This window comes from Lentinula edodes (genome assembly GCF_021015755.1).
Source record: "Lentinula edodes strain Le(Bin) 0899 ss11 chromosome Unknown C8R40scaffold_45, whole genome shotgun sequence".
NCBI lineage: Eukaryota > Fungi > Basidiomycota > Agaricomycetes > Agaricales > Omphalotaceae > Lentinula > Lentinula edodes.
The window spans coordinates 309,459-328,976 of NW_025764351.1; the positions used below are offsets into that span (position 1 = coordinate 309,459).

A 19,518-nucleotide genomic window follows, 5' to 3' on the forward strand; every position below is an offset into this window, starting at 1 on the left:
AGTGTTTCGCTTCAAATCTATTCTGAAGGCCTCAGATAGCTTTCCCAGGTTTCCACGCCGCGAGGATGTCGACCGTTCTAACAGCACACGTCTCAATCGGTTGTCAGAAGAATCTCGTACGTATACTGCAATCGACAGTGGTGCGGTGGATGGGCCTCAACGGGAGAAGCTACTGAGTAATTTCATGGCTCCCCCAACCCTAGTTCTTCGAGTTAAAGCCCAGGTAAGCATTCGAGGCTCTGATTACTTCGGCGATGCTTATGATTGGTAACCCCAGGTTATGTTAATCAAGAACATTGACGAGAATCTGGTCAATGGCTCAATGGGTCGTGTTGTTCGATTTTGTGATCCAGCTACTTACGGAGACCACGAAGATCCCTCGCGAACTGCTTCTAACTCGAAGCCTGTCTCATCTTCGTCTAAACCAGCTCCTACTGCTAAAGTACCTCAACTATTACCGGTTGTAGAATTCGTTATGCCGAACGGATCTCACAAAGAGATGCTGGTCATTCCCGAAAGCTTCAAAGTGGAGCTTCCCAATGGTGAAATACAGGCTGCCCGATCTCAGGTCAGCCTGATTTACTTGACTGCGACTGACACATTCGATGACATCTGTAAATTTCATCCCAGTTGCCGTTGATTCTTGCCTGGGCGATGTCGATACACAAGTCACAAGGACAAACACTCGACAGAGTGAAAGTTGATCTGGGCAAGGTATTTGAAAAAGGTTATTATGCTGCTCAATCCCTTGACTACGCTGTCCTCATAAATGATTTTGTTGCTCAGGTCAAGCATATGTTGCACTGTCTCGCGCCACTTCCCTTGACGGGCTTCAAGTACTGAATTTCAATCCATCAAAGGTTTATTCCATCCTACAGTCGAAACGTTACTCGATCTCTGAAACAAAATCCTCAGGTCCAAGCACATCCTAAAGTTGTGGAGTGGAGTAAAAGTTTAGAGACGATAACAAATATGACTGATTCATTCGATGAAGAGGCTTCCTGGACGTTGTGAATTTTTTCGTCGTAAACATCCGTTTGAAACTATGTGTGGATTACATTTGAACTTATAGTAATGCACTCTCTGTGTATGCTACTCCTGGTATATGTCGATGTGTCATCTCCCTATTGAGGCGATATAGCTCGGGGTTCGTCTGATAATCCTCGTGCCCACGACGGGTCCCGGTCCTGTTCCAGCGTTTCTACTTGCGTCCTCATCCTCTCCATTTCAGCAGCCATTTGGTGATTCTCACTCTGAAAATTCTGCGCCGTGGGACCTTGATCGGAACGAGGCAAAGCAGAATTGACCATGCTCATGATCTGGAGACGTAGCCGGCCAGCTTCCTCCTCTAGTAGCTGCTGTCTTTGAATGAGCGGAGGTAGACCGGTGGACATCCTAGCGAGATTGATACCAGACTCTGAGAGCTCAAAGTTTGCTCTGCCACAGTATCATGGTCTGCATGTGTAGTAACGGGAGAAATAGGTGTGTTCACAGAAAGTGGAGCAAACATTTTTTTCCCCGACAGAGCTCGCCGGGGGTAGCGCAAAAACTGGAGTTTCTGCCTGGGCTATTGGTATTCTGCGGTGCAGGACGGTTTGTAGGGCTACCTTTCGAACGAGTATGTTGCTCAGGGATCGCAACGAATGGAGTGATGGTTTCATTGGAATTTCTTGAACCAGTAAAGTAGGTGATTGCGGAGGAAAGTGCAGCTGGTGTTCTGGTTGGTGGGGAAACCCCGACTCTGACGAATCTTCCAATTTCCTACTCTTAGATCGTCGCTGAATCCATATAACTGCAACGAATGCGACAATCATAGTCAAGGGGACGATAGTCCCGATCGTAGCCCCAATGATCACAGAGCTGTTGTCATGGGATAAAGCGTTATTCAAGCCACCGTCAGAGCTCGATGAACTGGTACAGGATATCAACACCTATACTATCGAGATCGACTCTTTCTGTAACCATCATCATCCTTTGATTCTCTCACGGTAGAACATCTACTGGTGCACAGAGATATCGGGTTTCGATACTGGTGTTAGAGTAAAACCATCCTTGTCAATAACAACAACAACCGGCAAAATAGTATGCTTCGACAACGAGTGATTATCGATCACCCCCGGATTTGGTGGATTCTGCGCCTCATAGCCTGGACTTGAATAGTAGGACTCGACTTGCGTGACTGAGTGCTTGGAGAGCTTGGTGACTGGACATACAGGAAGGGATCATAGTGCTCACAAAGAGCTTGGACTGTGTGCTCAGGAAGAGCTTGGACTTTTGTGCTCATAAGAGCTTGGTTACTCGCGAAGAATCATCTGGGTGCCCGGGAGGGCTTGGATTCTTGCCCCCTCAACGGTGTTCTCGAAGGACTTGGATCTGGATTTTTAACAAAACAAAGTAGTGCTCAAGAAACTGTACATGGAGTGTACGTGCTGGAGCTCGAACGTAAAACTGCGAGGCAATTCGGGTGCCAGACTGAATCTTGTTACGGCGTGGGATTCGAAACCAAAACAAACTCTGCTTGCTACCGAACTATGTGCTCGCTTTTGCAAACGCGTCCTTGAAACTTAACACCCCATTTATAATCCGAACTCTCTCTTGATTTTGTTAATATGTCTGCATCCACGGGCAAAGCCGAGCTCAGGCAAAACAGTCACTCTGAAAACTCTGCAACCTCACCAGAACACCAATCATCCCCAAACTCTTGGACGTTGGGAGATCGTACATCGAATGACCATTCGCGGGCAAAATCTCCTCACCAAACCGCATTGGAGGAGCCCGAGGGACATGACAGAAGCGATAAGGACAGTCTACAGGGTAGCACCGAGAAAAGTAAACCAAAAGACAAGGTTAAAGCAAATGCGACGGCCGAGAAGTTCAAAGGGAAAGAGAAGGCAATCGAAAAGGAGAAAGTGACCTCTCCTCAGAAGAAGCCTATGCCAAACCGCCGATCCTCCACTCGCTTGCAGACCAACGACAACTCATCCTTGTCCATCCTTTCCGACGACGACGACCCCTCACCACCCTCGTCAGAATGTTTTCCGGATGATCAGGCTGCCATTGCTGACGCATTGAAGGTTCAAATACTGGGAAGAAGAGGTCGACGGCTGTCGTGGCGTCTGCTCTGAACTGCAACACGCTTGCTCTGGGAGGTCATCAATTAGAGCTGGTAGAAATACAACGCAAGAACGAAGAAAGGGTTCGGGGTGAAATTGGGGAGCTGAGAGTGCGTGTAGATGTGGAAGTGTCTGGACTGGGTGCCCACGTAGACGAATCTGTCATCTCTGACGGATCAGGTTCCCCGAAAGTGCCTGCAGCGTCTCCTTACGTGATATTAGGACGCGTATCAAGGCACTTGAAGGCAACAACCATTTGCTAAAGGACGGTGTAGATTGGAAGCGGACCTTGGACAAGGAATTTCGTACGCTTAAGGACAAGATAGAGATTTATGAAGGTTTTCGAAAACTCTCCCCCAGCCAAAGGATGTCATGGAGGTACGCACATATGCCACAAAGGAGTTTACGAGAATAGGATCTCTCATATCCAAAGGGCTTTCGGATCTACGCGAAGAGGTGAGGGTGGACCGAAAAACCTCGATAGCTGACGCCTTCAAAAAGGTCACCACCACCATCAACTCACCCAACGACACTCTTCGGGAGGAGAATAGGAAGTTGTGGGCCAAGCTCGATGACGTCTCCACCAAGCTTGAAGCAGCTTTGGCGGATAATGATGGTCTACGTGCTCGACTGCAAGGTATTGGAAATATTTTATGCCACAGAAATTGTCTATTCAACATAATTCAGCATGCACTACTGAATTGGGAAAGGGTGTATCGTCAATGCCAAGGGAGGGCAGGATGACTTCAAGCATACATTACGACCCCCATAATAAGAGTGTGTGTTCCATAGCTGTACAGGAGACATAGACGCATATGTAAATGTACAGTAGTATGGTAAACTGGTTGTTCGAGCAACGGACCTCGCCAGTATAATTTATATCCTATCCTATCCTATCCTATCGTGCCTGCCGGCTTTGAAAAGCCAGGGGAGTTTGAAAACATATCCTGTAGGTGTTTCTCCTTTCTTATTACTGTATGTATGCTTCGGGATTGCATTATGAATACCTGAAATACCTAGTTTGTGCTTTTTCTGTGAGAAAAACAGTTGAGATCTCCTTGCATAAGCCCTTTTGACTGTCAGGTTTGCAAAATTGTTGAGAATCACTTTATTTTATAAGCAAGATAGCTTAAACTACTTGGGAATGTGTATACATGTGTGAATATGCCTTCCATAGTTCAGTAGAACACATTTCCGAAGTTATCCGGAGCAGTATTCAAGGTTAAAGAGGTTGAAGATGGAGATGTGTGACTTTTTGTGACATTCTCCTGCAACTCCTGCATCAATTTTAGCGGCAAATTGGTGACATTTGATGTGACTGATTTTTTCAAACACCCCAGGCGCGAGACGGGATCTCTATTACTCTCAATAAAAACAAGTCTTGGTAGTAAAAAGTAGATGGAAGGCATCCTAATATGTCATGCTATAAGTGTACCAAAGCCGAGAACAATACGACTATTATAAAGGCATTTCTGAAGTGATTTTTGAAGAATTTTCAAACTCTACTGGCATGATAGTAGTAGAAGATAGAGACTACTAACCTAGCAGTCACTGTAGCAGTTACCGACCCTAGAACTTACCGCCTCCATATGAAACCTAGGACAGGATAGCATAGCATAGTTTTCTTGCAGAAAATACATGATCTAATCGAATTGATGCTGATACACGGATTGACATGGACTTGCTGTAGTCTAAGTGAACCTGAAGTGAACTGAGTTTAGTTTCCACCTTCGACAATTTCAACATCATTTAAAACACATATATACATTGACCGATTCACTTGAAAATCAACTGAAACTCAGGTCCTTTAGCATCAGCACCCTCCATTACTTTGTAGGAGGTGTCCAGATGCTTGGCACGATATTCTGCTTTATCTTTGACATTGGTACCCGTCCTTTCTTCGTGTTCTCTAATCAGTTGTGGAGTAACGTCGCTAGGGCCGTTGAAAGACTTCATAAGGCTTGGAAGACCTAAAGGAAGCGAGCTAATGGCGGGATCAAACCATGTCGGGCAGCCACGAATTTTATTACTTACTGTCCTTGATCTATTTGCCACAGATGCCAAGTTTTTCCGTAAGTGGTGTGCAGATCTTTGAGAGCTGGTATTTCCAACATATCGTCAACGCCGCCAGGAATCCCTTGTTTTGCGACCATAGTTAAGATGCCTTTAATATAATCAAACTGTCAGGGAGAAGATATCCGGAGAATGAAGGACCCAAAATTCACCAGACTCAATCTCATACTTATGGCTATGCCAAAGCCTCTTCTCTTCATCGTCAAGCGTCTCGAAAACTTTTTCCGTGATGATATATTCAACTCCAATCAATCGCGCACTTGGCTCATTAGAGTCAAATATAATGCATTGGTGAAGGTCCGAGCTGATGTTATGCGTACAGTAATGATAGGCTGGCACAACTCGACTCGGCTCTGCAGCATATGGATGCATGGCACACAAAGCTTGCTTAATGTTCGAAATGGGTTTAAAAGAAAATGCAGTTTGCTGAATTGCATCGTAAGATTTTTCCCCAAGAGTCAGCGGTTCACCTGAGACTGTGGTGTTGGGGTCGTGTGGCAGTAAAGTTTGGGACATTGTTAGATTTGCGTAATCGAGGAATTTTTACGACGCTTTATAAGAGTAGGCCGTAGCTACGTCCCTGTGATGACATTGTGGATGCAGCATACAAGCAGATGGTACTACAAGCGTCACAAAAGTGGTCATTGTGGCCTCATCGTTAAGTCACAAGGAAGATCCCTGGACTGAGATACATTTCGGAGAACCTTCGTGAAGACAGATGATGGAAGAGAAGAGCTCAGGCGGGGGTCACGGCAATCATTCGGCCTTCTGCTTGAAGTCTTACCACTTCGTTTCTCATGGACGCTGCTAGAATACCTCCAAATCTCTCATACCTCACTATTTACAACACTACACTACGACCAATTACTCCCAATCCCGACGACGAAGATGCGGAAGAGCAGGCTCAAATCCTGTTCTATACGTCCCGAGAACGGGCAGTTTCGCGCGACCGTATGCTTCGACAAGTAGGGCTCGCTAAGGCTTTGGTGAACTTTTCCGGGTTCTTACAATACCTTACACTGCAAGAACGATCGCTCATACTTATGTCTATCTGTAGGATGTTCGATACCGAAAACGGGTGCGAGAGTGTCCACTCTCAAACTCGCAGAATGATAATGGTCTGCCCGGAACCTGATTTCTGCATACATGCGGTATGTCTGCACAATATTTCGCCGCCAAAGAGACCAATTAATTTATTAGAAAGGGTGTAGAACTGGCAAAGACTCCAAAAGTAACAATGCCTAAGACCAATTCCAAAGGGAAGGAAAAGGGTGTCACGAGTATTCTAAAAGGGAAGAATAAGGAGCCCTCAATCACAGTTTATGACTATAGTGATGCTTCGGTGAACGACCAAGCATTGCGAGACGATCTCATGAGAGGCTATGAACGATTCAAAGTACGGTGAATAACCGCATATTCTGTCAAACAATCGGACTAAGATTCTTCCAGTTGACGCACGGTTCATTCACCACCATTCTATCTACACTCGGACAACAGGCTCTAGAACTGCAATTAGAGAGATTTTTTACTGTATGGGCATGGTCTTGGAACATAGAGGATGGACTCGAATTTGGCCAGCACTTGGGTGTGTTTTTCATGCACCTCGCTTACATTAATCTAAATGAGTCTTGCTTTAGGAACTCCATTACATCCAATGTACCGTCGCATGCTGCCATTACTAGATACCCTTTCAAACGATATACCCGATACTATCATTTCAATAGTTGTGACTTCGACTCACGCAATTCCTTCCACTCGCTTTTCGGAAGCTCATTTACCAGCAATACTTTCCAAACATCTACTTTCCCTCGTTCCTTCCGCTTCAGAGAATTTAACTCCCTCACCTTCTACCTCTACTACACACGATGCCACAATGCGACCTAAACGACCTCCTGATTCTCATTTGCACCCCGTTGAAGGTGAAGAACACAGTCCAACGGACGATGCTCACCGCTCGACTTTCATGGGAATGGGTATGCCGAATATGGATGTTGGAAAATGGGGCTGGCTAAACTTTGGAAAGAACGGAAAGAAGCCAACCAAGGGAGGACAAGATGAAGCCGAGCCTGACACGATAGACAACCCGGATACTGCGCGCGAAGAAATACTTCGATCTCCAGATGGAGCTGTAGACCAGAGTGCTTTGGACGATGCTATTTCTTCAAAGGGTGTTATGACAAATGATTTGGATGCTACAGAGTTGAAATACGTAGTCGATAAAGAATACTTCACGACAGCTGAACTGGACGACATCGAATCAGACATAATACCCAATTCCTCTACACCATCAGATTCGCCCTCGCCTTCTTCAATCCTACCGCAAGAATTCATGTCCACGATCGTCCATCTCGCTGAAGATCCCCATTCTTCGAATACCAGAGAGAGGAAGATCTACTATCTTACGGTTGGTTTTTCTTCTTCATTGCCTTGTCTTTTCTCACATAGTGTTCCTAGAAACATCCCCTCTTGCTCGCTCTCATCAACCTAGACGAGGACCCGAATTTGGTTATACCCGAGCTCGAACCTCTTTCTAAGACGGCCGACGATCTTCTGGAAGCCCTGAGGACTATTCTCGACGAGGAACCTTCGAAGAGGTCAGTTGGGTGACTTGCCTCGCCGTCAAATGAGGGTTCATGTCTATGCATTCGCTAGCTCAATTGAGACGATCCCGTCGCTGACGAAGATTCTTCAACCTAAAGATCGACATATATTCGCATCGGGGCGAGCACCGTTTTCTGTTCAGGATGATTCCGAAAAGTTCACTTCGAACTCGATACATTTATTCAGTGCTCAGGCGTTGCTTCAAGGGTACGGAGATCGACAAAGTTGTTCAATGGGCCCCTGCTGACAAGATTTACTTCTAGCCAACATGATGTACAAGAGGTATTCTCCAGGGGTCAGAATCCACAACATTGGCACATAGCTCGCAGTGTGGCCCAAACAAGAGATCGACGAGGGATGATAGGGGAAATGTACATGCAGGTTTTTAGAAAAGAGACGAGTCTCACTGACGTCGATAATGTTATGGCTAGTGTAATACGACGTGTAGAGGAAGACGTCCTATAATGCCGCCACATGCCGCTGTCCGACTGTATAGCGCTGCTTACGTAGTCCATTGATGACATCTAAGTTTTCTTCGTACCACTACGGCGACGATGGCCTCTTCCTCAAATGAAGCACAGTTGAAAAGCGAAATCGCAAGACTTACGGGTAAGATAGGCGATTGTAAGACTCCTCCTATGCCAAATTTTATTTTGTAGCTTCCATCAACATGCATAAATCGGCATCGACCCGACCAACAAGAACAAATGCCTATGTCAACCCCAACTACAAGCACACAAACAAGTATATCCGACCCTCGACCTCCACAGTCCCTTCAAATACTTTGACGCAGCCACCAGCATCGACAACTGAAGTCAAAGAAGTAGTTATAAACGGCATCGCTTTCCAATCTTCTGGCCGCTCTTTAGTACGCAAAGACCGTAAGTCGCGCTAGTACATACCTCTTAACCTCTCACAAATGAAGCTATCAATTCCTGCCCAGTCCCTAAAGCATCGTTCAGCAAACCCGTTACACCAATGCCTTCATCAACGCCAGCACCAACCCAGTATGCCCGCAAATCTGGCCATCTTCGCGCCGGTAACCGTCTGTATAAACCTAAATCCTCTCGCGGCCGTCGGGGTGGCAACATGACTCTTACGAACGGTCGAAGACCTTATCAGTTTGTCTGCTTCTTGGATACGAACATGTCTTTTCATTCAACTTTTCCCAGGGGGAGACGAGCAAACAAACGTATGAAATACTCCGACAAGCAATGCCCTCGGTTCTCGACAACAGGTGCGCTATCGTCAGTCGTTGAACAAGGAATAATCAGAGTGCACCTTCTCTGGCGTTTATTCACCTTTCAATGCACCATGCTTTTGTTTTGATTATAGGTACTTGCTCGCACGGCCTTACTTGCATATATCAGCACGACCCCTCAAAGATCGCCATTTGCTGGAACTTTTTGCAAGAGAATTGTCCCAATACTGCTGATACCTGCAATCTTTCCCACGATCCTACACCAGAACGTACCCCTCTGTGCCTCCACTTTCTCAACAAAGGTCGTTGTACTCGTCCAAACTGTCTTTTTCCGCATGTAAACGTGGGCGCTCGTCATGGTGTATGCCGCGACTTCGCTGTTCTTGGATACTGCGGTAAGGGACTAGATTGTGATAAGCAACATGTCAGGGAGTGTCCAGATTTCGCAGAGAAGGGCGGCTGCTCGACTAAGGGATGCAAGCTTCCGCATGTGATTCGCGCAAATCGCAACAGGAAGCCTCCTTCCTCTTTTGTTTCTTCTGATGGATCTTCTTCCTCTACTGTCGTCTCTGGGTTGGTTGATCTGGCTGACTCTCAAGGTGAATCTCGAATGCAACATGTAGCAGCTAACGATGCCCAGTTGGGTGATGAGTATATTTCACTAACCTTCAATGAGAGTGAAAGTGAGGAGGAGAGTGATAGTGAAGAGGAAGAAAATGTTGAAGAGGGAGTTGAGGAAGGAGATGACCCTGATGATGTATCTGATATGCTGCCCGTCGTAGGATAAGACAGACTTGATGATGTATTTCGATGAGTAAAACAAACACATTGTTCTTCATTATCAGGTCCATATATGATCAACACAGTTATCGCCTACCGCCCAATTCCATGCCTCGATTTGAGGGATATTCCATGATATAGCTAATGGTCTCGGTGTTTTTCTGTACATGTATGTACATGTGGAATGTTGGGGATGGTACCTACACAATCCATAGTGGCCTTGAAATAGTTGAAACAAATAGTTAATGTGCTTCCGCACTCTGCCCGTAGTAAATGGAAGAAAGGCCACCAGAGAGAACCCAGTCGCTATTGCTGCTGTAATCGCACTGTGGCCCGTTCTGGTTTCTGTTGGACTTGGCAGCTAGCAAGTTGCTTCTCCCACAACCCGCGAACCAATGCCCATGCAGCCGTGGTGTACCAGCCGTCCCGGGTGTTGTGGGTGAAAAGAGAAGGAACGGCCCGGGGATAACTGGATTCATCTCTCAATTTCTGAGTCATCCGAATATGATTTCCTCCTGCCAGTCTGGTGTCACATCTTCTTCTGCTAGACCATGGAACATGATGTCGGGTTCTTCCCAGATTCATAATGAAGTACTCTGGTTCTTTAGGGGTTGGGCAATGTCTTCCTGTCTTTGTGAATGCTCCGCTCTCCTCGAGGAACTCGGTGAGGGCTTCGATGCCCTGCGTATGGATGATCTCACACCTGATGGTGAGAGCCTTTAGTCATTATCAGGCACGACATTCCCGGAATACTTAATGCGGATTCAATCGACCTTGCCAATGTACATAGTGCGAGTTGTGTAACGATTTATGTAGAATGTGCATGTTCCGGGGTATACTATCTAACAGCACGGTCACTTATGTCCGTTGTCTCTTGGCTTTGGCAACGCATTGATCTGGGTAGGGATTGCCGAGCCGTATAAAACCAAGTCGCTGAATGTTTGTACACCATCCAGTTTCGACTTTCGATCCTTTGAACACCTAAGATGATTTTCGGAAAGACTCTCGTCGCTCTCGTAGCTGGGGCTGCCACTGGTGCTACTTTCGCAGTTGCCAATCCCGTCAGCCGTCAGGACAGCAATAGCACCACTTGCTATTTCATCATGACCCCGACTCCTGATCTTGGTCCAGACGACCTTCAAACAGATATTAACTATGGTACGCTTTACAATGACCACCTTTGATTTTATCTTGACAACATTGCATAGCGATTGGACACACCGTCGGTGAGGAATATCCCAACCATATCCTCACGGTAAGTAGGGATACTTAGACTCTCAAAACCATTCTTTTTGACGACGAGAGGATTTGTAGGACGAAAACGCCCCTCTTGTCCGCCATAATGATGGAACTTACGACGTTATGTCCGTCATCTCCGTGTCTGGCGAAACACCTGCCGATGTCGGTGCATTTGTCGAAACTTGGGAGTCACAGACTATCAGTGGAATAGTTGCTCAATGGTTTGTCGGCGCTGCCGACTGTGTCGAATAGAGATCAGGACGTTAGTCTACTATACCTTTATGTAAAGCAGTCACTCCGCGAGAACCATTCGCTGTTTGGAATTGAAGGAAAGTATGAAACCACTGATGATACGTCCCTAATCGAGTTGAACATTGAGCAAGATGTGGCAAGACAGTTGATAAGAACAGGTTTTTGACAAAGATACGGCTACTTTCAACTGCCGGAGACAAAGGAAGAGAGAGAGTAAATAGAAGATGGCATTTAGGGCCTACATTCCTTTAGGACGTTGTCGTTGAAGATCAAGAAACCTCGCTCGGGTATATTTCAGGGAGGCAGAGTTGGATGGACATGATCATTAAGAGAGGGCGGAAATTATCGTCGGAATGCAAGACTGAAGACCGAGTTGCGGAGACCAACGGATCGGATGGATCCGTTGATGTTCATGATAGCCTGCTGAGTCCAAGTGCGTAATCGATACTTGAATTCGTAACGTCACAGAGTCACATCATCATACGCGTTCAAATAATACTTTGATTTAACTTTGTTTCACAAACTTTCCTCTTCATTCGATGACGATACAGGATCTACCTTCTGTTTTAGATTCACCGACCTCTGTATCATCCATATCTTCATCTTCTACCACAACAATTTCTTCTCGTAAAAGACAAAGAAGCACGTCCGCAAATTCTGCTACAGAAGAATCCTTAAAGCGCGGCAGTCCCCGACCTCAAATTGATCCTCTCTCGATAGGTGAAGCGAAGAACATGGTCGAAGATTCCGAAATGGACTCTTACATGCAGGAGCAGGGTCACATTGGGCCCAGTTCTGCTGACAAACTCACGCGCATCGCCGAGCTTCAGCGTACGCCTCTCGCGCTGAATCAAACTTGGTTTCTCGTCGATCGGGCCTGGTGCTGTCGGTGGCGAGCGGCTTTGGGCGAAATAGACCCCAAGTCCAATGAAGCCACAATATCAGAAAGCCAATTAGGATCTCCCTCCACCAGCGCGTTGATAGACGAATTCGGGAACCTCAAGCCTGGCCTGGTGGAGGATGTGGACTTTGAGCTTTTTCCAAATGAAGCTTGGAGCTTGCTGGTTAGCTGGTGAGTGTCGCTATTTTGTCTACGACCGAATTTGCATTCAATATCGCGACGTCATATACATAGGTACGGCGAACCTCCTACATCTCTACGTAGGAATACTATTGCCCGCGGATACAATCAAAGTACCATTGCCGTGGAGCTTCATCCCCCGAAATTCTACATCTTCCGCCTTACCAAAGAAGACGAAATCGATGAAGCATACATCTCCTCCCCATCCGAAACATCCTTACCGGCCACCATAACACTGTCTGCGCACGCAACGCTCAAGGACCTGCATCGTGAATCTGTATCAATCCTTCATACCGGAATAGCCAGCAATCTCCCCCAATCCCGCCTCTGGCGATTAAACGAGTCGAGTGCTTCTCATCTTTCGCGGCAACTTCCTATGTCCAAATTTTCCGCCATTGAATTGCTTGACACCACAATAAATGGATCCAAGACTTTGGAAGAGGCTTTGTTCCAAAGCCAGGACTCATTTGCGCTGGAATTTCAGGATATAACGACTCGCGAGTGGTTAGTAAAGTCTGAAATTGAAGAAACCACTCCTGAACCTTTGTTCAAATCCAATGACGCCTTTTTCAATCGTATGTCTGGAGCTTCCTCATCATCTTTATTTTCGAATAGCCAATCGAATGGAGATGCCAGAGCAGAGGTTAACGAGAAATTATCGGTCGTTTCAAAGGAGAAGCCGAAAGAGAAGTGGATTGAACCCGGAACGCTGGGGTTGGGCAACATGTCAGTGTTCCTGGATTCAGATTCCGTTGGGCATTAGTTTAATGTTTGCTTCAGGGGAAATACATGTTTCATGAATTCAGCCATTCAATGCCTCGGACATCAGAAGGAGCTAACAGAGTATTTTCTTACAGGGGTTTACAGTCGTGAGCTGAACCCAGACAATCCTCTTGGCATGGGAGGTGCCATCGCCGAAGGATTTGGTGCTCTTTTGACTCGTATGTGGGCAGGATCGGAGCTTGCACACACCTATGGGGCGTTGGATAAGCTCAGGGAAGGATCAGGCGGAATGGGTGCGAAAAACAAAGTGTCCAAATTTTTCAAAAATACGTCCAACTTCAGCAACAATTTCGGTGGTTCTGGTGACGGGGCTACTTTGAACCCATCCGCGACGTCCTATTCCCCTCGAGACTTCAAATCCCAATTATCTCGGTTCGCTCCACAATTTTCTGGGTACCAGCAGCATGATTCTCAGGAACTGGTTGCGTTCCTACTCGATGGATTGCACGAAGATCTGAACCGAGTTTTGAAGAAGCCTTACGTGGAAAAGCCGGACTGGTTTGGTGCCCGTCCTCCTGTGTTGCATCCCTTCAGGGAACGGCGTACGGCAGAAATCGACGGCGAAGAAGAAGACAAGGATGAATACATGCGCGCAAAGGAAGAGTATGAAGCTAAGGAACGCGAAATTTACGTTCAGGAGCATGGGTGGAATAAAGACTTGGAAGACAATAAAGAGATGTTGAGATTTGCGAGGGAAAGTTGGGAAGGTTATAAAAAGCGAAACGATAGTGTTATCGTGGATCTGTTTCAAGGGCAATATCGCAGTACTCTCGTCTGTCCCGAGTGCCAGAAAGTCAGTCAATTCTTCCATACCCAACAATTGCATGTTCATGAATTCCACATCAGATCTCTATAACGTTTGACCCATTTATGTACCTCACTTTGCCTTTACCAGTGCAAAAGAAGTGGCGAAGCACTGTTTATTATGTCCCATGGGACATGAAGAAGCCTCATCTCAAGGTGTGTTTGTTGTTTGTATGGTGCACTGCGCGTTCAAATTAGTTGTCGGACATTTCTTAGGTTCCAATCGAAATCGGACGTGACGCATCATTCAAGGACTTGAGAGCCCTCCTCGGGCGATGGATGAATGCACCGCCCGAAAACGTATGTCGTTCGCTATTGTCTGTGACCCACTATAACGAAATATTGTTTATTACAGCTCCTGACTCTCGAATACTTCAGTCATCACTTTTACAAGAATCTCGACGATACGATACTTTGTGGAGAAATCGGTGATAATGACACCATCATCTGTTTCGAACTCCCATGCAATTCCCAGCAGTCGAGGACATGGAAGCGTAGTGATCATCCGAATGCTCCTTGGGTATTACCGCTCCTACTATGTGATGCACCTCCAACCTCCTTTAGCACTAATGCTTTCTCAAAAACATACGGCAATCATCGCTTGGGCAATAACTTATTCGGATATCCCACCATCGTGGTAGTCACTGCAGAACAGGCTAAATCCGTTGAAGGTATTTATGGTGCAGCCGTCGAAAGATTAGCTCGATGGACTAGGCAGGAGCGCGATCTTTGGACCTGGGAGTTGCCGGATGGCTTCCCAATTTCTGTCATCGACGAGAAAGTGGAAACTGTCACACTCAACGTTATGGATGAAGATGGCTTAGAGACTGTCACAGAGATTAGTGAAGATGGCGCCGTGGTCAACGTGACACAACCCGTCCCGGCTCGTCAGCAGCCCACGCCTCTGCTGACTCCGGAGGAGGGTGACATAGTTGATGAAAAAAGTATGGTTCTCGACATCGGAGAAGACACTCTAGAGTCTGGGTTAAAGAGTGCTGTGCCAATTCGGCTTGGTCCCAAAAAGGATATTTTCACATTGCGATTGAGCACGGGACAAAAAGACTACGGAACAAGCGGTTATACGTCCACCCCAGTCTCTTGGGAGTCGAGGATCGAAGAAGCAGAAAAGACGGCGCTCACGAATCCGGAATCAGCAGTAGGAGGACTTTTGAAAGAACATGACGTCCTGTACTGCGAGTTCGACGAAAATATGAAATCTTACTATTTCGGAGAAGAGCGTTCCTTCCCCAAGTATGAACACGCTCTTTGGGAAATCTGGGATGAGTATCTTCATCCAGAGTATCAAGATTCCGTGAAATCCGCAGCTTCGAAATCCTCTAGGGGAATCTCACTCTCTGACTGTTTGGACGAGTTCACAAAGGAAGAACAGCTTGGCGCCGATGATCTCTGGTATTGTCCACAGTGCAAGAAACATCAGCAGGCCACCAAGAAGTTCGACTTGTGGAGCACGCCAGATGTTCTTGTGGTACATCTGAAGAGATTCAGCAATTCGAGGATGTTACGCGACAAGATTGATGCATTTGTCGATTTCCCAATTCTAGGACTCGACATGAATGAACGAGTCAACGAGAGACGTGTCATTTCTAGCTTGGAGAGAATGGGCGTCGATACCGACTCTGTCGAGTTGCTGGGTCGAGGATCTGAGGGTGGAAGCGGTCCAACGTCAGAACCCTTAATCTATGATCTATTTGCTGTCGATGAACATCTCGGTGGCCTTGGAGGGGGCCATTATCGAGCGTATGCGTTCAACCACATGAATAACAAATGGTATCACTTTGATGATTCATTCGTTTCGGAATCAACTGCAGATAACGCAGTGGTGCGTCTAGACTGGTGCTTGTTCGTTGTCTGGTACACTAACCCATTTTCCCTGGCAGAATGCAAATGCTTATCTTCTGTTTTACCGTCGTCGCTCCTCGTCACCCTTGGGTGGACAAAGCCACGCACTTGTCGAGCAGGTTTTACGATCACCCACACAAATTGTCTCCTCTACGTCCGACGACGAGACAAATGATGCTCCCTCCGACGTCATTGGCGTTTCTCCAATGCACACTGATATACAACTTCCCACCCCTCCTAGTGAGGTCGACACCCTCCCTTCCTATTTGAATGATTCTCCGACGTCGTCTCTTGGAGCCGGCTTTACGATGACAAACTGGCAAAGTAGTCAGTCCAGTCATTTTCGCTCAGGTGTACCCACCGACGATGAAGGAGAATATGAACAGAGTCCTTTCCTGGGAATTTTTAATGATGTCGGCATCTCTTCCGTACTACCACCATCGTCTTTGGCTGATTCATCCCCGTCGTCCTCTGTCGGGGTAGAGCCTGATTTTGATACTGATTTGCGCAGCGATGATCTTAACGATCTTGACGGGGAAGGAGAGGATGATGATGACGAGGGCCCTTGGTCCAGCGAAGCACGGGCTAGGAGTATGACTTTGGAAACTGAGGGTGAGGTAAGAGAGACTTCGCCGGCATGGTCAGTTTCCGCGCATAGTGCGAGTCAAAGAAGTAGTGAGGTTGCTTCACCGGACGACTGAGCTAACATAAATCCTTCCATCGATAATAATATGTAGACAGTACTATCCAGCTTTCCTTTGCCTTTTTCTTGTGTTATTTTGACTGTCGCGCATATGTAACGTATCGACTACACACAGCATACTTATTTCATACTCTGTTCAATGCGATGTATCTGGCATGAAACGCTTATTTTGCTCGCTGAGGATGGAGGTGCGGACGTGACCATTGACCAAACATTGTCAAACTCTCTGTTTCTTTCATGGCTTATCTTTGTACCTACTTTGTACCTATTCACATATCACATACCCCATGTTGAAGCTTAAAGCGAAAGAACAAAGCTGGAATGGCACAGCAAGGTACTGGAAAATCATTGGAACGAGAGTGTAAAGACTGCCCCATTGATGCGTACTTGTCAGGAGTCAGGGTGCGTATGTATCCCGGAATTTCCCAATACATACTGATGTATATTGAGCAGAACCCGGCTTACTTCTATTGAAAACAGAGGAAATATAATCTAGTATGTGCGGGATCCAACTCCGGGTTGTTACACTGTTGAGCTTGTTGTGTACCGTGTATTCTGATCACTAGGTTGCAGTTGCACAGCTTCCACCACGACTGTGATATAAAGCGTCTCTTCAAGGCTTTCCAAAGGTTTAATTTGCTTTCAGAAACCCTAATATGTCTTCCAAGATAGCTCTAGACGATCTCAATATTGATATCCTGTGTCACATATTGCTAATCGTGGGTTTGGATAATTGGTTCCTACGGCGATGAACTGACAGAGCGGATACTCAGGTTCACGATGTCTCTAAGCACTCACTGCTCTCTATGATATGTGCCAATCGGACCTTGTACGATATTACCTTACCAATATTTCACCGTTCGTGTGTGATGGACTATTCCCCCGATCTACAGCGTGATACAATCGCTCGTATGGAATCCTGGCTCGAGAACGGCTCAAAGATGCTCTCCTTCATTCGGCACATTACCGTCAAGGGTATTCCTCCTTACTGGCGCCTGCGCCGAGATGAATCTATTCAAGCCCCAGACACGACGAAGTGGACCTCACTCGTTCAAGTTCTGAGCCGATTGTCGCACCTTGCATCATTTACATTCGCCTATTCTGAACAGATGCCACTCGTGCTCCTCGATGCTTTGCACCATCATCATCCTTTCTCTCATCTTCATATCCGAAATTGGACTCGAATTTCACCAGACACTCCGTTCGGTGATCCCGCGGAAGACGCACTGGCCAACTCTCCCTGTCTTCGGTCATTACATGGACATTTTATCACTGGAACCGGGCCTGTAGCCGACTTTCGTTTCAGCGCTTTCGATCGCATTGCCAAACTTTCGCCGAATTTGGAAGCTATTTCTCGAACTTCCCGCTCGGCAGGTGGTTGTGTCATGTATGTGCGTCCGATGGATCAAATGTATGCCCAGAATCTGGAGAGCAAGAAATTCGAAGTCGATGCACCTATACGGAAATGCATCAAGTCGTTACAAATGGATCATATCCATGGAAAGGCGTTAAAAGAATTATCCTCATACACGCAGTTGGACCAGCTTATCTCATTGACAAACATTCGACCTTCCTTAGATTTTCTATGTCTTACTGGCACAGACCCCGCTTACCATCTTCCTGCACTCAAGCAGCTTGATGTCCGTCTCTTGACCACGTCGCGCGGTTTTGACCAAATAGAAGAAATGGTTGATGCCTTCTGTATATTCCTAGCTTCCTGTGGACCATTGGAATCTCTATCTATCGTTCTCAAAACCTCCCAAAGTTGGAAACCCCTTCTCTCCGTGATCCTCGACCACCATTCGCATTCCCTTCGCACGTTGTCACTCCACCAGGTCGAATCTTCCAAAGGGGACTCTATGCGTATTTGTTTAACTCTCGACCAGCTCACCGATATCTGTGGCTCCTGTCCGCAGTTGACCAATCTTGCGTTAGATATTGACCGGACATTGGAGGGTAAATCAGAGTGCGCATATTACACCGTCCTATGTCAATTTACCAACCTTCGTGAACTGACGATACATATGGATCTTGGAATCGCATTTTTTGCTTCTCCCAGTAAAAAACAACAAGAAGGTGATAGACGTACGAAACTGGCTTCTTACCCCGAAGCCGATGAGAATTTTGCAATGGAGGTGTGGAAGGAGGTGTCCAAGCGTGGTGACGGGGAATTCGCAGGTTTACGAGAGCTGGTACTATGTCTGGGAGAGCAGAACAGGCAAATAAGAAACGGATATCCGGCTCCCTGGGTGATTGATGAGCAGAGTAGGAGACAATGGGTAAGGGTACGCAGGAGTGAGAGGGATGATCGACCGAGGGAGGTCGATGTAAATATTCGTGGCGGTCCTCGCACCAGACTGAGAGGTTGATCCCAGTACTTATCAAGTTACTTTCAGGCTACGCTGGATCGTAGAGATCAGGTACTTACAGACTCAAGGTGTAAATACTGTATTTCGTATTTTCGGATCAGGTCTTTTCCGTCATGTTGTTAAGGCTGGTCTGACTTTTTGATTCTGTGTTTGATTTGAAGCCTTAGGCTGAGGAGCCAATTTCTGAAGTTGCTGAATTCTCGGTCTCGAAGTTGCTCCAGCCACTACTCTACGTATGTATATCAAACTTCCGATTCCATTCGGAGTGGGACTCGGGTTGAGTTCGGAGATAGATTTTATTTCGAAATCATGGTCATTCGTCCGAGGATCTTTGAGGATCTATTGTTTGGCTTGGGATATAATTTCCCGGTATATAGTGAGACGAGCCGCTGAGAGTTAGTGTGAGGGGATGTTGTAGTAGGGTTGTAGTCTCTCCTAAGCAGACTCAAAGAGGATTGGTGAGTTCATCGCTAAATTGGCGGAAATCTTGGAACCGCTTGCATCAAATATAACTGTCTCACAAATATTATCAGTCACTGCATTCCATCACACTCCATCGCAATCGTTTCCGGTTCTTGTGTACTTATTGTGATGCATTGTAGATGTGTCCTAAGCATTAGACCGTCTACATTTGACTGTACATTTATGCCGAGTATTAG

At 46.5% G+C, this 19,518-nt stretch overlaps 8 protein-coding genes across 8 annotated transcripts; 7 read left to right on the forward strand and 1 right to left on the reverse strand.

The window, feature by feature from the left end:
* Nucleotides 1-2,609: 2,609 nt before the first annotated feature.
* Nucleotides 2,610-3,223, forward strand: C8R40DRAFT_1268098 (uncharacterized protein; the record flags this gene model as incomplete). The annotated part of the gene is made up of 2 exons (XM_046233983.1): nt 2,610-3,033; nt 3,075-3,223. Coding segments are annotated over 2 exons (573 nt in total), but the record flags the coding sequence as incomplete, so codon positions are not given.
* Nucleotides 3,224-3,285: 62 nt separating this feature from the next.
* On the forward strand, nt 3,286-3,929 carry C8R40DRAFT_648077 (uncharacterized protein). Its single transcript, XM_046235767.1, has 3 exons — nt 3,286-3,491; nt 3,547-3,569; nt 3,615-3,929. The coding sequence occupies exons 1-3, from the start codon at nt 3,446-3,448 to the stop codon at nt 3,855-3,857; spliced, it is 312 nt and encodes a 103-aa protein (XP_046081524.1). The 5' UTR covers nt 3,286-3,445; the 3' UTR covers nt 3,858-3,929.
* Nucleotides 3,930-4,889: 960 nt separating this feature from the next.
* Nucleotides 4,890-5,702, reverse strand: C8R40DRAFT_1057120 (uncharacterized protein; the record flags this gene model as incomplete). Its single annotated transcript, XM_046225127.1, has 3 exons — nt 4,890-5,097; nt 5,148-5,277; nt 5,339-5,702. 3 exons carry the CDS (start codon nt 5,700-5,702, stop codon nt 4,890-4,892), a joined length of 702 nt encoding a protein of 233 aa, XP_046081525.1.
* A 232-nt stretch (nt 5,703-5,934) lies between these two features.
* Nucleotides 5,935-8,315, forward strand: C8R40DRAFT_1126606 (uncharacterized protein). Its single transcript, XM_046229030.1, has 8 exons — nt 5,935-6,186; nt 6,244-6,337; nt 6,391-6,582; nt 6,636-6,771; nt 6,824-7,590; nt 7,641-7,780; nt 7,839-7,994; nt 8,051-8,315. The coding sequence occupies exons 1-8, from the start codon at nt 5,984-5,986 to the stop codon at nt 8,250-8,252; spliced, it is 1,890 nt and encodes a 629-aa protein (XP_046081526.1). The 5' UTR covers nt 5,935-5,983; the 3' UTR covers nt 8,253-8,315.
* A 26-nt stretch (nt 8,316-8,341) lies between these two features.
* Nucleotides 8,342-9,775, forward strand: C8R40DRAFT_1175697 (uncharacterized protein; the record flags this gene model as incomplete). The annotated part of the gene is made up of 5 exons (XM_046232364.1): nt 8,342-8,396; nt 8,447-8,668; nt 8,731-8,908; nt 8,960-9,024; nt 9,123-9,775. The coding sequence occupies 5 exons, from the start codon at nt 8,342-8,344 to the stop codon at nt 9,773-9,775; spliced, it is 1,173 nt and encodes a 390-aa protein (XP_046081527.1).
* Nucleotides 9,776-10,754: 979 nt separating this feature from the next.
* On the forward strand, nt 10,755-11,229 carry C8R40DRAFT_1026785 (uncharacterized protein; the record flags this gene model as incomplete). The annotated part of the gene is made up of 3 exons (XM_046223091.1): nt 10,755-10,926; nt 10,977-11,023; nt 11,083-11,229. Coding segments are annotated over 3 exons (366 nt in total), but the record flags the coding sequence as incomplete, so codon positions are not given.
* Nucleotides 11,230-11,701: 472 nt separating this feature from the next.
* On the forward strand, nt 11,702-16,654 carry C8R40DRAFT_1126621 (uncharacterized protein). The gene is made up of 7 exons (XM_046229031.1): nt 11,702-12,331; nt 12,395-13,066; nt 13,121-13,916; nt 13,970-14,083; nt 14,144-14,227; nt 14,283-15,767; nt 15,826-16,654. Exons 1-7 carry the CDS (start codon nt 11,799-11,801, stop codon nt 16,486-16,488), a joined length of 4,347 nt encoding a protein of 1,448 aa, XP_046081529.1. The 5' UTR covers nt 11,702-11,798; the 3' UTR covers nt 16,489-16,654.
* Nucleotides 16,655-16,706: 52 nt separating this feature from the next.
* Nucleotides 16,707-18,985, forward strand: C8R40DRAFT_1126622 (uncharacterized protein). The gene is made up of 5 exons (XM_046229032.1): nt 16,707-16,824; nt 16,885-16,892; nt 16,944-16,985; nt 17,064-17,209; nt 17,264-18,985. The coding sequence occupies exons 4-5, from the start codon at nt 17,147-17,149 to the stop codon at nt 18,857-18,859; spliced, it is 1,659 nt and encodes a 552-aa protein (XP_046081530.1). The 5' UTR covers nt 16,707-16,824; nt 16,885-16,892; nt 16,944-16,985; nt 17,064-17,146; the 3' UTR covers nt 18,860-18,985.
* Nucleotides 18,986-19,518: the final 533 nt, after the last annotated feature.